General features: G+C 39.6%; 1 protein-coding gene across 1 annotated transcript in view; it reads right to left on the bottom strand.

The window, feature by feature from the left end:
- Positions 1-3,126: 3,126 nt before the first annotated feature.
- Positions 3,127-17,558, bottom strand: part of LOC308038155 (ras-related protein Rab-10-like) — a 33,695-nt gene continuing 19,263 nt past the window's right edge. The window contains exons 5-6 of the mRNA XM_080340443.1: positions 13,639-13,740; positions 3,127-3,327 (exon numbers count right to left, since the gene is read on the bottom strand). Of these exons, the coding sequence (XP_080196569.1) occupies positions 3,253-3,327; positions 13,639-13,740 (177 nt within the window). The 3' untranslated portion in view covers positions 3,127-3,252. The remainder of the gene's footprint in view (positions 3,328-13,638; positions 13,741-17,558) is intronic.

Below are 17,558 nucleotides of genomic sequence, written 5' to 3'. Positions count from 1 at the left end.
CAAAGGGTGGGAGGAAAGAACTCCACAAACTGGTTAGCTGAATTTCTACTAAAAAAAAAAAAATAGGTAATCCAGCCATTTGCAAGAATCTAGAAAGTAAAGATGTAACAAGTAACAGCATGGGTTTTTCAGTAACAAATAATACCAGATCAATCTTCCCTACTTCTGGCAGATGCTAAAAGGCTTCATGGACAGGGTAGAGAGACTGAGGATCATAGGGTTTCATATAACATGCTCTTAACTAAAAAATCATACTGTCTAGACAAGTATGTAAAATGAGTGCAAAATTATTTGGAAATTTTTAGTACTCCAAAGCTGAAAGGCTACATTGTACGGGATTTCACCAAGATCTGTTTTGGATTCAGAACTATTCAGTACTTTCACCAACATCTTTGATGACTAAACAGAGTACACTTACTCATATTTGGAGACCATACCTACAGGAAGAGGCTCCAGCTATGCTGGAGCACAGCATTACGATTCAGAAGGATCTTGGCAGATTGAGGAAACTGAAATGCCACGGAATGAGGAGAAATAGAAGGTTCTACGCATACAAAGGAATAGTCAACTGCACAAGTATGTACCAGGGTAAAAAAAGCAGTTCTTCAGAAAAGAGAGATCATGGATCACGAGCAGTGCTCAGCTATCTTGCATTATGCTGATGCTGAAATGCATGAATAGGAGTATCATAAGTAAGATAAAAAAAAATTAAATTTATCCATCCGTTATTATTTAAACTAGAATAGTCTGCTTAGTTTTCAGGTCTACGCTCCAGGATAGCTGAGAACCAACTAAAAATATCAGGAGCAGAGAGACAAAAATGGCAAAGGAATTCAGAAAACTCAAACTACAAGGAAAGGTAGAAGGGATGGGAGTTCTCCGGCCTAAAGAGAAGAGAGAGGGCAGGCAGAGATGATCACTGACATAAACAGGTTAAATGAGAACCTGCTTTCCATGTGTACCAGTTAGGTTAGGTAGCAGGAAACCTCCTGCTTGCCAAACCAGTTAAGTAAAGACTGTATATCACTTGGAGACACAGAAATCCCCATCACTGCAGGTCTCCAAACATCTTCCCGCAATGCAAGCAGGGACAGCTGATCTGAGGCTGAGATAAAGAGAGGACCTAGACAGCCTCTCAAAACCCCTTACAGCACCATTTTCTTCCTCTGCTATGGCTGTACCGAAGGCAGGGATCATAGAATCATAGAATGTCCTGAGTTGGAAGGGACACACAAGCATCATTAAGTCCAACTCCTGTCCCTGCATATGACAACCCCACAGGTCACACCATGTGTCTGAGGGCGTTATCCAGTCTCTTCTTGAACACTGTCAGGCTTGGGGCCGTGACACCTCCCTGGGGAGCCTGTTCCAGTGCTCCATCACCCTCTGCGCGAAGAACTTTTTCCTAATGTCCAACCTAAACCTCCCCTGGCACATCTTCTTGCCATTCCCTTGGGTTCTGTCATTGGTCGCTAAAGAGAAGAGACTGGCGCCTGCCCCTCCTTCTCCTCTTGTGAGGAAGCTGTAGCTGTGATGAGGTCTCCCCTCAGTCTTCTCCAGGCTGAAAAAACCAAGTAACTTTAGCCACTCCTTGTATGGCTTCCTCTCCAAATCCTTCATCAACTTTGAAGCCTCTTCTGGACACTCTCCAGTAGCTTTATATCCTTTTTATGCTGTGGCACCCAGAATTACACCCAGTGCTCCAGGTGAGGCCACACCAGTGCAGAGCAGAGCAGGACAATCACCTCCCTCGCCCGGCTGGCAGCACCATTATCCTTTGTTCCTTGTTCTCAGATTTTGCTCTAAAAGCCAGCTGAAGTGACTGGCTACAATGAGTAGCCTGGGGAGCAGCTGTAAATACATACCCCTTCCCGTCCTTTTGCACCCCTTCCGCAGGCACGGCACATCGCCCAGTGGCACAGCAGACTGGCAGGGTGCTCAGCCACACGAGGTCCCACGTGCTTCAGAAAAGCGCCTTCCAGTTGAGCTCGCTGTCTCAATATAAAACTGAATTAATAATTTGATATTACGACAATCTGCAAACAGCCCCCCAAAAAGCAGCAGGCATATTTCAGGAGGGTAGTGACATTCTAGAACAATAAGGCAGTGAAGTTAGTTATTCTGCATGTACTGGGATAGCTCACAACACCATTTTGCACAGTAATATTATTCATTCACAAATAGTAATAAAACAAATTTAATGATCAGCAAGAACCACATCTCCCAGAAAAAAAAAAAAAAAGACAATATAATCACAACAATTCTTCAGATTTCCCAACTCATGTTTGCTTTGTGCATGCCCTGCAGGTTTCATTTGTGTTTTCTTTGATTAAGGAAAAAGAAACTGGCATCCTGATTCTGCCCTCATTTAAATTTAAAGAAAATCTGATATCCTCCACTGAAATTAAAGATATTACATACCAGTATAAAACGGATCCAAATGAGCAAAATCAGATACCTGATGTATTTATACTTTAAGAAAATAATATAAATATCTCATACTATCAAAGTAGCACTGCATACCCTTTTAATATTGTGATCATTTACAACAAAAGGGACATTTGAAAATGCAGGTATGCTGCTAACACCTGCGTGAATTAATTTATAGAATGATAAAAGTTTATGTTAACAAGATACTTATTACTGGATGCATTCTATTGTTCCATGTCTTCTGCCTTTTAAGGAATGTTTGGCAATGTACTGATCTTGTATATGGCTTATTCTTTTCTCTCAGCTCCCACCTTTGCAGCCTCTCTGTTCAAGGGTATTCAAGTAACATGTCACTGAAATGGATATAAAAGAAACAACACCAAAATTTCCCAGAAAATTACTTAAAGAGATGTTATCTGGGGAATAGCATAAGTGATTTCTTATATCAGAAGGTTGCCTGTGTAATGTCAAAGTTCATTACATTACAAATCTAGTCTAAATAACACAGGAAAAATAGTCGAGGTAATCTTTTTTAATAAGAGAAAATTAGTACACTTAAATTTCATTTCTGCAAACATTTGTATGCAAATGCATTCATCCTGTGATGCATCCAATAATTCCGAAGTCAGATAATTAACTTTACATTAACAATATGAAAATATATAATATAAACATATCAAAACACTTGGCAACAAAGTTTGTGTAATACAAAGGATGCGTAAATACTGTGTTTTAGAATTACAGGCTCACTTTTAAAAACTTGTATGTTCCTTTGCAATAGTTAATATTTTCTGAAGAGAAAACTGAATAAGAAAGAGTGTTTCAAAATGCACAGCAGGTTCTCTTCTTACTTTCACTGAGAGTCACAACATCTAAGTCATATAATACACAGGTTTTCTGTAAAAAAAAAAAAGAGCAAATGCTTAAGATAACTAGAACTCAACAGCTGAAAAGCTTGAATTTTCACATATTTTAATATGTAAAAGATTTGGTGAGGTCACAAGATATATTTTTCCTTGGAATATTTAATTAAAAGATTGCCATTTTCTAATAAACTAGACAGAGATTCATGCACATACAGGTCTCAGCTTGCTATCTTTACATTATTTAGCTGCCTCAAACATCTCTCCTAACTCTGAAGGTGATGGATGATAGAAAGCATCTTTGGAGGAGACACTACAAACTATACAAATTGATCCTGTAAATCTTTAGTCACAGGAATTATTCTAGTTGTACAGCTTCTGCTGTAGACTACACCAATTTTCACTAATTTACAGTGAAGTATACTCATCTTTGAAGTATTGAGCATGGCATGCAAAAATCCAGTTGAAAGGAACAGGGAAATACAGAACATCAGTACCCACTAAAAATAGCACAGGCTATTAATTGTTATAAAGGATGTTAACTTGTTTTGTGAAATTCACTAAAATTCTCTATTTTCTTGCCTCTATTTAATTACCAGGAATAGCCCCAAATGGAAACAACTCCATCTTTATCAAGATAAATTATCACAATAGCACTCCACCCTTGTAAGTCATCTATGTACTGATTGTAAAAGCAGATTTAAAAAAAAACTATCAGAAAAGCAGGACTCTTCCTTTCAGCAATAAACTCAACTAGATAATTAGTGCTGACCACAGAAACAATCAAACTCAGTTGTGTAATACAGTATAAGCACATGTTGCAATCTTGTACTCTAAAACTACGAACACCGAATCCTGAACTCAGGCAGAAAGACATAGAGAATACTGTCAGATGCCTAGGAAAAAAATAATAATAAATATCCTAACTTCTCTACTTGCCATTTTCCTGCTTACTTCTGGCAGGTTTGCCAAGTACGTAATGATACAGAGAGAAGTAAGTGCAACCACTGGATTCACCACATTCCTCTCTCACCCCAAACCCAACAGCCATAAATCGCCATTTCTGACAATAAAGAGAGGCTTCCAGAGAGGACAGCTACCTAAGCTGGAATTCATCCAATTCAAAGCACAGGAAAAAATAAGAGGGGAAAAAAAGGTAGCATGTAGTACAATGCTAATAGTGATTCAGAATTGAGAACTTAAACCTCCAATGTCACAGGGTAGCTGAACATTGACTACATCCAGAAAGGTTCACCTAAAATCACTCAGCTGACTCAAAACCAGGGGAAAATAAAAGGTTCCCGCATGTTACAATACAACTTATGCCTCTTTTGCTGAGAATATTTAACCCTACCTAGAATTCTGGAGAAAAAGCATGAAATTTGTTTCCCTTTTCCTTCTGTAGTCGTAGTTTTAGCTCCTCCAGCTGCCCCTGCCAGGGCCATCCCCACCAGGAGAGGGCTAAGCTCATTCCTCCCCAGGGGGCCTCCCCAGTGCAGCTGCTGGGGGAGAAAATGAAACACCTGGGAAGGGATCAGAAGTGACAGAGAGAGGCAGGAGCAGAGGGCAGGAAAGGTATTGTAGTGGATGGATGGATGCTCAAGGTGTCATCAATAAAATTATTAACATGATGTTCTGACTTCTAGGACACTGGAGGACTGTGACTTACTGATTTTAGGAATTACTTGTCATTAGTCACGTATAACTCACGTATGAAAGAATACAGCATGTGCACTTGGACTTGTTTTTTTGTTTGAGCGACAAGTACCAACAGACATAACATTTTTATTACCCTTGAGAGTTCACACAAATTCCAACATGCAGCTTTGTAACTTGTGTTTTGTTTTAATTTTTTACAGAGTTGCGTAAGGTGCTTGAGTACAGGCATTAGCCATTGTGACCTGTGCTAGGTGGAGACAGTATCCGATAGTTCTGAAGTGCAGACAATTAAATGTAAAGTATGAAGACCTTTTTAAAAGCGGGAGCAAAGCAGAACCAAAAGTACACAACCATGACCTTGTCATCTTGAGCAACAAGACACCACTCTGGTTTACAGATAAGATTCTGAGGAGAAAAATTAAACAAAAAAAAGCTTTGGAAAATAATGGTACAATAAGAAATTTAAATTCACTCTATTGAGGCCAAGAAATAACACTGAGGATTGATTATTGTGGACATAAAGTAGATTTTGTTTCACCTCTGCTTTTTCTTCAAAAGAAAAAAACCCAACAGTTGAAGTAGTAAAAGAGGTCTAGAAAAATTCCCATTTGAACAATTTCAGAATTCAGGTTTCACTTAAATTGAGAGGAAACAGATAATTTTACAGTGTTGCAGGTAATATTTAACTTGATGCTTTTAGTTAAAGGGGAGACACTTGCATGTTCCTTAAACACTGAAGATACTTATTTGCAAATATTTTACTACTTAATAGTACTTTTAGGTGGCGAGTAAGTTGTTCATGTGTAAGTAGTGCAAGGATCCTTAGTACTCTAGGTGATTAAGAATGGTGAAACTTATTTAACAATGTAATTGTTCATATAATCTGTAAAATCATTATTTGATAGTAGTTCATCAACAAATTAGGACAGAAAGACAAGAACCATCTCTCCACAAATAAGAAGAGGTAATAGTTTGATTTAAAAGCTATTTAAATGTTGAGAATCACTTCAATTCAATAAGACTATTCCATACAGGACCTTCATCAAGCAAATAAAGGCCTGGGATTCATTTAAGCAAAAGTGCTATACACACATTTTAAAAGTGTACATTCATAACCTGGAGAGATACCACGAGTCCTGCATAAAGTGCTGAAGCAACAATTGGACAATCCCACGTAGTGCTCAACTTCAGCCCAGCCCTGGAAGAGGTGGGGCACCCTCCTCTCCTGAAATTACAGCAGGGAGGTATGCAAGTCTCTCCCACCTGTGAGAACAAGGCGGGCAGCATTCCTTCTTCAGGGCTCCTTGAACACTTAAACTGCCAGCTCACATTTCAGCACAGCTTGTTTTAATGCACTCCCCTACAAGCCAGCCAACAATCAGCAGAAGACTGTGAAAAGGTGAGATGAACCAGAATGGTAGCGAGAAGCTCAGATCTCCACTTTAGCATCTTGGACAAAGTTCAGTTTCGAAAATACCACCACAGACACAGATGCTGCTCTACTCTGCAGTGATTTTGGAATCACAGACTCCGTTAGGTTGGAAAACACCTTTAAGATCATCGAGTCCAACCATTAACCTAGTATTGCCAAGTTCACCACTAAAACATGTCCTTAAGAGCCACATCTACATGTCCTTTAAACACCTCCAAGGATGGGAACTCAACCACTTCCCTGGGCACCCTGTTCCAATGCCTGACAGCCCTTTCCATGAAGAATTTTTTCCTAATATCCAATCTAAACCTCCCCTGGGACAACTTGAGGCCATTTCCTCTCATCCTATCACTTGTTTCTTGGTAGAAGAGACCAACCCCCTCCATGCTACAACCTCCTTTCAGGTAGTTGTAGACAGCAATAATGTCTCCCCTCAGCCTCCTTTTCTCCAGGCTGAACAGCCCCAGCTCCCTCAGCTGCTCCTCATCAGACTTGTGCTCCAGGTCCCTCAACAGCTTGTTGGCCTTCTCTGAACTCTCTCCAGCACCTCAATGTCTTTCCTGTTGCAAAGGGCCCAAAATCAAACACAGGATTCGAGGTGAGGCCTCAGCAGCACCGAGTACAGCACGACAATGACTTCCCTAGTCCTGCTGGCCACACTATTCCTGATATAAGCCAGGATGCTGTTGGCCTTTTTGGCCACCTGGGCACACTGCTGGCTCATGTTCAGCCGGCTGTCAATCAACACCCCCAGATCCTTTTCCGCTGGGCAGCTTTCCAGCCACTCTTCCCCGAGCCTGTAGCGCTGCCTGGGATTGCTGTGACACAAGTGCAGGACCCGGCACTTGGCCCTGTTGAGCCTCATACAATTGGCCTCAGCCCACAGATCCAGATCCCTCTGTAGAGCCTTTCTACCCTCTAGCAGATCACCACTCCCACCCAGTTTGGTGTCATCTGCAAATTTACTGAGGGTGCACTCAATCCCCTCATCCAGATCACTGATAAAGATGTGAAACCAAACTGGCTCCAATACTGAGCCCACACTTGTGACCAGCTGCCAACTGGATTTAACTCCAGTCACCACAACTCTTTGGGCCCAGCCAAAACACTCCCTAACATACAGAGCTACCCCAACGTCCCTTGCCTATCCCTTCTGAAGAGTTTATAGAATTCCACTGCAGCACTCCGGTTGTGTGAATCATCCCACCATGTTTCCATGTTGGGAAGTCTATCATAGTTTTTACGATGCACAATGGCTTCCAGCTCCTCCTGTTTGTTGTCCATGCTGCATGTGTCCATGTAGATGCAATCAGTTGGGCTACTGATCCACCTTTTTTGGAGAAGAAGCCCTAATTACAGTTTAGTAAGACACTGAAGCCTCCTGCCACCAAATACTAGTTTTTCCTGTTAAATGGCACAGCAGACGTGTCTCACCTAACAGGCACACATCTGTTTAAGCTGGTTTTAAGCTCTCTGCTGAATCAGTGCAGAAAATCAGATAGGATGAACTGCTCTCTACAGCCAGCTGTCTCTCCTCCCCAGCTCTAAGCAGGGTTTGTATCACTGGTGTGAAATAGATACCTAACTTCTAGACACAGGAATTGTGATGAGATGGCAGAGACACCATGTTTTTTGCCTTTTTTTTTTTAATGAGGTAAAGAAAGCTAAGCTAGTATACAAAGGGAAATATCATTAAAAAAAATAAAATTAGAGAAGCTCTTTGAATGGCTTCTAGTGGAGTAAATTTAGAGATCTTAGTTAAGATCAGCTGCCCATTCCTTGCTGGAAACTGCTCAATTTAGCAGTGTCACACCCAGTTGGATTCACCTACTCTGGTACTACTTCTTGGTATTTTGATACTGGTTCAATTATTTGGAGGTGGTTCACTATGGGTCTGGAAGAATTTAACTCTATACATTTCAGTGCCCTCAAGAAAGGCAGATTTGGAGTGCCTGTTGGACAACCACAGGCTTTAGAGAAACAAGCAGAAGGGACTATAGTAATAATGAAGTTACTATTATTTACAACTTCTTGAAATTCCAGGGATTTTAACCCTCTCTAATGACAAAATGAACATACTTAATGACCGCAATAATTTTGTTTATATGTAACAGTGATAGTTGAGCAAGGCTGGCAAAGCATAGCTGAGAACTTCATGCAACCCAGCTCATGTGATTTCTGTGCCTGAACTGCCAGCAGAGAGTGCACAGTTAGTAAGATCGGTCCTGCCGTTTTCTTGATGTGTTTTCCTTCTGTTCTGTAATTCTGATTACTTGTTCACAATGCAAGACAGTCCTCTTGCAACAGGAATGGGCAGGACAGGTCACAGGCAGTATCAAGCAAGAGCCAGGGATATCTTAGCAGAGAAAGTGATCGCTGGGGAGACAGGGACAGGAGCAGGAGAGGACAGGGGATCAGGCACAGCAGGACCTACTTGCTGCTGAACACCTTTCTCAAGAAGTGGGGATAAAGTCCTTGCTCCCAAAGCCCGCTGTTCCACGCTATAACATCTGACCCGGTGGCAGAGTGTGGGCCTCTATCTCCCTCTTCTGTTAATACCATGGTAGAATGTAACAATGTTGTACTGTTATTAGTTATTTCACAAACTTGAGAAGACCACTGTGCTGTTACTCCAAGGTTCCCCAACCCAGCAGATCATCTATGTAAGGATTAATATAGTTGCACCTCAAAAACCCCAATTAAGAGAGCCATCTGGCTTCAAAGTCAAGATCTTGCAGAAGAAGCAAATGCCAGAAGTCAATCACATGTATAACATTCCTTTGGTCTCCCACAGTTTAATTTATTTAACTTTGACCATATGAAACCATATAGGCTGAGATATGGGGTCTTCCATAATCAATGGAAAGAGAAAGGCACCTCCAGAACACAATTTTATCCTAAAAAGATGCATCTCTTTTCAATGAATAGTGATGATTCCATACAACCACACCAACCCAGTCATGTAAATTTTAGCTGGCTAAGGTTGTATGCTAAGATGAATCTCATCCCCTATATTCAAACATTATGTGATTAAGTTTTCATTTACATTACCTAATTATATGCTACTGCTTCCAGAAGAATATCTGGCTCATGCAATGTCCAGAACAGCCTTTTTTTTAATTAACCAAGATAGTGTAGTAAAATTATGCCCTACATTGCACCAGCACCGAGTTGGTACCATTTATCCTCTTTGCTTTAATCTCTGTACCTTGGTTCCCATGTGTCCAATGCTGAATATACTACCTAATGTTACTAAGACGGTTATGAAGATAAAAATCTAAAATAGATCTAAAATACAGCATTACGAGCATTATGAAAAACCTCACATAGAAATTAATATGCTGTGGTCAGTACAAGATAAATAAAGGGCAAATAAAGCCTGGGGCTCCATGTGTGACTGAGGATAATAAGCACTGAATGTGCACTGCTGGAGACACAGGGATCTTTTGGACAAACTAATAATTCCATGAACCTTGGCAATAATGAAATCTGATTTCCTATGGATTTGGGTCTTGCAGTGAATTAAATTGGATATCCATGATGCAAGTTCCAGCTGGAGTGGCTGGTTGAAGCATTTTTCAGTCTCTCTGTGTAGTCATCTCTGTCTAACACTGTATGAACTAAGGCTGGAGACTTTCTTTGTGCAGAGTGCTCTGCCTCTCCTCCACCCAACACCTTATTTTCAAGGAACTCCTCAGGAGCTTAGTTATCTTTTAGTTTGACCTGCCAAATTTGTTTAAAATCAGCTAGTGAGTTGCAAAGGTACTTTAGGAGCAAAGGAATTGGACACACAGTGTAATCTCAAAAATCTTGTTCCCATAGGAGAAGGTAAAGAGATCAAGGAAGGACAGAATTGATGCCTGAATGTTCATCTCAAATGACATCCAGCTGTTAAACATTAGATGTTACTCTCAACAGCACAGGGAAAGTTCTTAACTGGATTTTTGCTGTTCTCTGCTCAGCAGATATATGTTTATTTAATATTATATTAAAACAATCTCAGTAGTCAATCACTCTTGAGAGGTAGGCAGAACATAAATTTTGGTTAATTTTACAGCAGTCTTCAGAGAAGAGCAAAAACTGTGTGTGTGTGTGGTTGTTTGTTTTTGTTTTTGTTTTGTTTTCTCTTTGTTGAATAGAGTTTCCCTCCTTATGGTCCTAGTTTAGAAAAATACCAACCACCACACCCACAAAGACAGAAATATAAAGGCTTGTCATGTTTTTTTTATAAAGCTAGTTGAGAAGAGTACTGCTCATCAGCCATGAAACCAAACAACACAAAAGTGCAAATACTAACTGCATTCTTGGTGGTGGGGTTTTTTTTTGTCTTGGTTGTTTTTTGAGGACTGACTCAGAAGTACAAATAGTTCACTGGCAACCAGAAGCATTGTTAAGGAACAGCTGCCATCTATTAATGAACAGGTTTAAGCATATCTGAGACTCACAAGAATCATGAATAAATAAAATACTGTTGTTATTTGTCAACATGTCCAAACAAACCTCCTTAGCTGTTACCGGTGTTAGCCATCAAATAAAATCCGACTGTTTTAATGAGACTATCCGTGTAAATTAGAACTGTGGGATTGAGACCCAGCATAGAATGGCTGAGATAGTATCTGAAAGGTCAAGCAGTGCTTTAGTTATCATCTGAATCGCTGGGATACAGAAGTCTTCTCTCTCCCTTAGGCCCACTACAAGTAAAATCACAAGAGACAGGAAAATGAAGCACAAAATAATGACAATGCAAACTGGGGTTGTTTGCCTAGTTTTGGTTTTTACATCTGACACATTTTAATGTGTTTTTTCCCAGTCTTCCACTGAACCACAACTTGTTCTAAATTTTAAAAGAATCAAGAAGCTGATTACTTCTGTATGAGATCTGTAAGTCTGGACACTGATCTTCCCCATCTATAGGAGTATTTTAGGTAGATGTAGTTAATAAAGAAATGCCCATAGCAGATGGTGAACAAGAGTGTGTATAAAAAAAACGTCCTAATTTCCTCAGACTAATGCATCTGAAAATGGTCTACTGCCAGCCAGCTTGCCCTGCCTAGGCTATCTTACTTCTGAATGACCTCCACATACTTCCCCAAAGCCTGGCCATAATACACTATTCCAGGGTGTTGCTTTAATTGAGTTTCCTATGTGGGACTGGCAAAGCAATGACACACTTCCACTGAAGCATCTCATCAGTCTGGGGCAGGTGGTCCTACTGCAGAAGTAAGGGAGGCCCTGATATCCTGCTACCTCAGACACAGGTGTCTCAGGCCAAAACACTGTGCAAAGCTGAATCTCCTTTTTACAATCATCAAGTGCATATTTTACCACTATGTATTGGATGTTTGACTGAACTTGATCTCAGACTGGCACCTATCATGTCATTTTTCACAGCTACTAGTCACACTTCCTACTGCATCTTCCCTTCTCCAACATTTCATCAGTTAGTGGAAGTTAAATTCAAGTGCTCCATGCAGATTTCACAGTTTTGTGAACAAGCAAATTATTTTGTCAAACCTGAAAACCATGATGAAACTGTATGGTAGACTTATTTTTTTTACTGTGAACTCTTTCTTCTCAGGCCATTGGCAAAACCAATTGGCTAAAGGAGTCCTTGTTTAAATCAACAAATGCATTTCACTAAAAATGGCAAATTATACATCAAAGGAAAGGTACTTGATGCCCCATCATGGACTGTAAACATTTCTAGATGAGGTGAAATGTTACTATGAACTTGACAAATTCTCACGGACATACTTTTCAAACACACACACATGCACACAGAGTGTACAACTGTATTCTCAAGCAGTTCTAGTTCAAGCCATGCAGCAGTGTAATATTTTCAACATGGTCTGAATTTGTTTGCATGTCCATGCTATGAAACCCATGAATTTTCACGAAGATGAGTAGGAATACTAGCGTTCCACTTAAAGTAAAATAAATGCAGGCAACCTTAATGTGAGAAATACCCAAACATATTTTCTGCATGCTGGAGAGGCTTCTCTCGGATCTTACCCAAACACACTGTGCAGAAATGCTCACTTCACACATATTTGTCTTTGCAGAAGTTATAATCATATTTACTGTTCTGTGGTTTTCATGCTTCACACTAACAAATACATTCTCTATTTGCAGCAGACAATGTCTTTTTCATTTACAAGAAATCAGAGTTATCTTATTTGAGACTTTCCAGCAGCTATTCAGTGCCACTCCCCTCCTGTTCTAAATGACATTTGACTGCTGAGTTGCTGAGCTTTATTTTCATGCTAAAGCAATCAAAAGCTTCCCCCTCCCAGGCCCTAAATAACCAACTATAGCTTGTGTCATTATGTAATACAACAAGACCTTGATTTAGAAGCAGTCCAACCCTGAGCTATTATTCTGACCATCCCCTATGGCTACTTACAAAACACTGCAACGTGTGACTTTGTCAGTAATTCTGCTCATTTATCTTTATTATGATTCCACGAGTATTCGGAATGGAAGGTTAGTTTTGTATAACTAATATTGGTGATGAATGGCAATGATAATGCAGTGCATGAAGAACATCCATTAATGTCTAAAATAATATTATACTCGCCAAAAGTAAATTGCAATGCAAAACATTTTCAAAGCTAATTAACAATAATTCAGTCCTACAAAAGTATTGCAACTCTGAGGAGTAAGGACCTTTAAGCCAACACACTTGAGGTAGTTAGAGATACTGGCTCTGACAGCTACAATAGAGATTCTACCACTAATTAACTCAATTTTTTAGGTCCTAATAACTTCAAAAGCACTAGCGTAAATCATCCAAACAAACAACTATGAACTTTGGATAAAGCATTTGACTGCTGAACATAAAAGGTCTGCTCATTCCATCAGCATGCAGCATCTTCACAGTGTGCATACTCTGCAGAAACCTACATAAAAGGGAATTTCTGGCACAGAAGTGGAACTACTCTAGAGTTGCTAACATGTCCCTTGAAGAGAAGCATGGGAAGGAATGCCACAAATGCAATTTTCCTGGATTTTCGCCTTCTCCCTGAACTGTATTTTACCTGCTCCCCAGTTCTGTTGCTCTCTTCTCCCACAATTCTTCTCTCCCGCATTCCTCCTCTATGTCTACAGCTACAAGATGCCCTCAAAATATTAACTCCATGATGCAAAACCAACATTGCCTGTGCTTTGCTAAACCTCTTCTGTATTTACAACCTTGTCTACCCAATCTGCCAAGAAAAATCTCCCATTTTCTTTCTACTCAGAAAAGGAGCCTACCTTTTCCAGTATTTCCTTAGTCAAGATTGTGAATGCATCCTCAATGTTCACATTATCTCTAGCACTGGTTTCAAAAAAGGGTATTCCATGTTCCCAAGCAAGCTGAAAAACAAATGCAGGCAATGGGATGAACAGTCTTCAGGAAAAAAAAAAAACCACTTCCTAATACTAATAGCAAGAGATATGGAGGTGGACAGCTTCTAACATGCTATATAAACACTGATTTAGTAAATGTCAGCTCAGTAAAGTACTCTATATTTATCCTCAGTTTATAAAATTCAGGTAACTCTTACAACATTCTTCTTAATTTTTTGCATTTTCAAAACAGCTTTTTTAATCTATCTTTACTTGCAAATAAGAAGAATAAACTCTAGTGGGTCTGTTCTCAATGTTTTATTTGGAAAATGAACTGGCTCCTAGGCAATTATTCAGAGAAAACTAATGGAGTGCCTGCAGAAAATAATAGATAAAAATATGACAAAAACTGTAGAAAGAAAGGCATGATGAAACATTAAAAAAGAAAAAAAGAGATGTTCCTTTTTACCAGAGAGAGAGAAGCACAATGATAATAGGCAAGCAAATAACAGATATGTATGTGAAAACCTATTTTGGTAGCAGGAGGAGTGAGAAAATACTTAGAAGAAAAGGGCAGCATATACTTTACATTGGTTGATTTTATCTCATTTTTTCATGCTCTCTTATTTCCAGTGAATTTCCCTTACAGACAGCTTGGAGATATATTGGCATGAGAAAAAAAAAACCAAAATTATAGCTTTTTAAGGTCCTAAACTTTTTCTAATTTATACAGTTAAATATATTGAGAAAACCAGTTGCATCATTGCCTCCCGAGGGAGGGGGCCAAGGTGGGAATAGTATCTGCAAGAAGAACACAGCAGAAGAGTCTATTTTTTCCCTTTGCAATGGATTCCTTCTCAGTACACAACTGGAGAAGACAAACGCAGGCAAAGAAAATACTGCTTACATTGTACAAAAAATCCTGTAATTACTGACCACTTAATGATTTATTGGGAAGGTTCTCCATTAGTATAAAAAGTCTAATGTTGGCAGTTATGTTTGCTTTCAATGTGCTCTAGAAATAACAAAATTCCCAAATCAGGCATGAAGGTACAAGAACTGGACTTCAAAGTTTTAGACAAAATATAATAAAGATTATATTAAAGGTAGAGTAAAAGTAAGCACAATGGTTTCTTTTCCAAAATGCTAAAAGAAAATGTAATTTCAAAAATCAAGATGAGATCTGGACTGTTTCTTAAAGCAGAGACCTTCATAAAGGATTCTAAAACTCCGGCTGACTGCTATGACCTGTTTTTGGTACTGCAGCAACTTGTTATGGAAAGTTAAGATCACTGGACTATTGGCAAGTGCCAGTGCACAACAATGATGCATAATGGTTCATAAAGTAAAATACAGGTAATAAAAAAATACTGGGCTAATAAAGTGGAGACGACTGGTTGGCAGCTTGTAATGTACACAGAATCTACTATTAAATTCTCCTTTTTTTTTTTTTTCTTGTGTCATGTAACAGATTCCTAGAGGCTACCTATGTACAAAATCCGATGAACACAATTGTTTTAATCATGGAATCACAAAAAACATTTGGAAATATAACCCCTCTTGAAATGGAGCTACTGTCCAGACAACATGGAGGCAGCCATGACTTTGCCTACCCGAGTCTTGAAATCCGTCAACGATGGAGATTCTATAACCTTTACGGAACCCCCTGCCATGGCTACATCACCCTTCTAGTGCAACTGGTTCTCCTTATCTCCAATCTGAACCTCCCAAGCCAGGGCTTGTGTCTGCTGCCCCTTGCTTCATGGTTTGTCTCTACAGAGAAGAGACACTTCAATTGCTCTAGACCAATAACTGCTCCTCAGCCTCCTCTTCACCCAGTTCCCCCAGTTCTCCTCATGGATTACCAGTACCAGACCTCAGTCACCTTTGCAGCTGTCTGCTGGACCCTCTGCAGTTTCTCAACACCCTTATTGAAATGGGAGAGCCAAAGCTGGACACAATATTCCACGTGGATTTGCCAGCACTAAGTAGGGGGGTAATAATCTCCCAGATCTACAGTCCTTTATCCTTCTAATGCAGCCCAGCATGCTTTTAAGCAATGAGAGAACACCACTGACTTGTATTCAAGCTGGTGTTCATTGTAACCCACTGGTCCTTTCCAGCAGGGCAGTGACCCATGCCAGGGATAACTCCATCCCAGGTGTAAATCTTTGCACTTCTTACTGAATTTCATGGTGTTTCCATTGGCCCATTTCTCAAGTTTATCAAGGTCCTACAGAATTGGTGTTCTCCCATTTGGTGTGCCAGTCACATCCCTCCACCTCAAGTCACATGCAAGTCTCCTTGTATCATCAGCCAGATCACTGATGAAGATGTTGAACGTGAGCCCCACTTGACAAGCCTGATGTCCTCTGCTCATTACTCGCTAAAAAACAGACACACAGCCTTCAATTGCTACCCTTTACCTCTGGCAGTCCAGCCAATTTTCAGTCCATCTAATGGTCCACTTGCCCAGCCCACATTTCCTAGCTTCCAAGTGAGGATGCCATGGGAGAGGGTGACAAAAACCTTATTAAAATCAAGATACATCACAACCACCACTACTCCCTTGTCCACAGAGTCACTTCCTGGCATTGCAGAGTGCAACCAGGGTGGTGAAGCACAATTTGCCCTCTTGACTATTCCAGATTATCTTTGTGTCCTCTATGTCCTTGGAAAAGGATTTCATGACAACGTGCCCCACGATCCTTCCACTGACTGAAGCAAGGCTGACTGACTATAGCTTCCCGAGCCCCCTTCAATGCATCCCAATTTTCTCTGTATGCGCACAGTATCAGTTAAAGAAGATTAATGTATATATTATTCCAATTCACCTTGCATACTAGTAAGTATTGTGACAAGCAAGTCCTCTAAAAATGTAGCAGCACACTTGGAAGTATGAACATGGCTTTGGCTCCTCCCCCCCATAAAGAAACTAGAAAGGCACATTCAAAGAATTACTTTTTTTGTTTGGTTGGGGTTTTTTTGCCTTTGGGAGCATCTTGAATCAATCAATAAATAAAATACCTAAATACATTTACAAACCCATGGCAATTATGCTACTGGGAAATGTTATTTTATATTATCTTTAAGAACAGTTTGGAGATTTTTTTATGAAATAAGCTCACGTTTTTCTTACAATAACAAAGTAAGTAACGTCATACCTCTTTCAAGATGGAATTTAATTCCAGTTGTTCATTACTTTTAACTCAAAATACACTACTTCATAGTAATGTGCTGCTACAATTTCTTAGTGTTGTATCAGAGAGATGTGTCTGAAATATTCCTAGAACTGTGTAGAATGTTTTTTTTTTCATTTGTATTATACTTGTAAAATCAGCTTTGAAGTCAGGCACGTGAAGATAGCAAAAGGAACAAAAAAAGGAAGAATATTCTACTTGGCTCTCTCTTTTAGAAAGATTCAATAGGAGAAAAACGGCCACATTCTACCAAGTCATATAACCTCCAAAGGTTTAATTTATTTTTTCAGAGAAAAATATGATGGTTTTGGTGGAAGGGAAAGGAGGAGCCCAAGAAGCTTGAGTTCAAAGTTTTCTCAAAGTGAATGAAAAACTATTAATACAAGAAAATACTTCATGGTAGTAAAATTAAATATATCAATTTCTGAGTGATCAAAATTATATAATTACAAAACAAATTTATCAGTGCTAAATAAGTCTAAAAAGTGGCATAAAATAGCTACTTATTTACAACAGACTGTTACAAAAATGCCAACATAGATGATGAGATTCCCAGGGAATCCAGGGGCTTTTCCTGCAAGACTCTGAACAGAACAACACTTACAGCTCATACTCACAGGGTAATATGAAATATGTAAGTATGAA

The sequence above is a fragment of the Nesoenas mayeri genome, assembly GCF_963082525.1.
Source record: "Nesoenas mayeri genome assembly, chromosome: 2".
Lineage (NCBI taxonomy): Eukaryota > Metazoa > Chordata > Aves > Columbiformes > Columbidae > Nesoenas > Nesoenas mayeri.
This window is presented reverse-complemented; position numbering and strand designations above follow the sequence as displayed.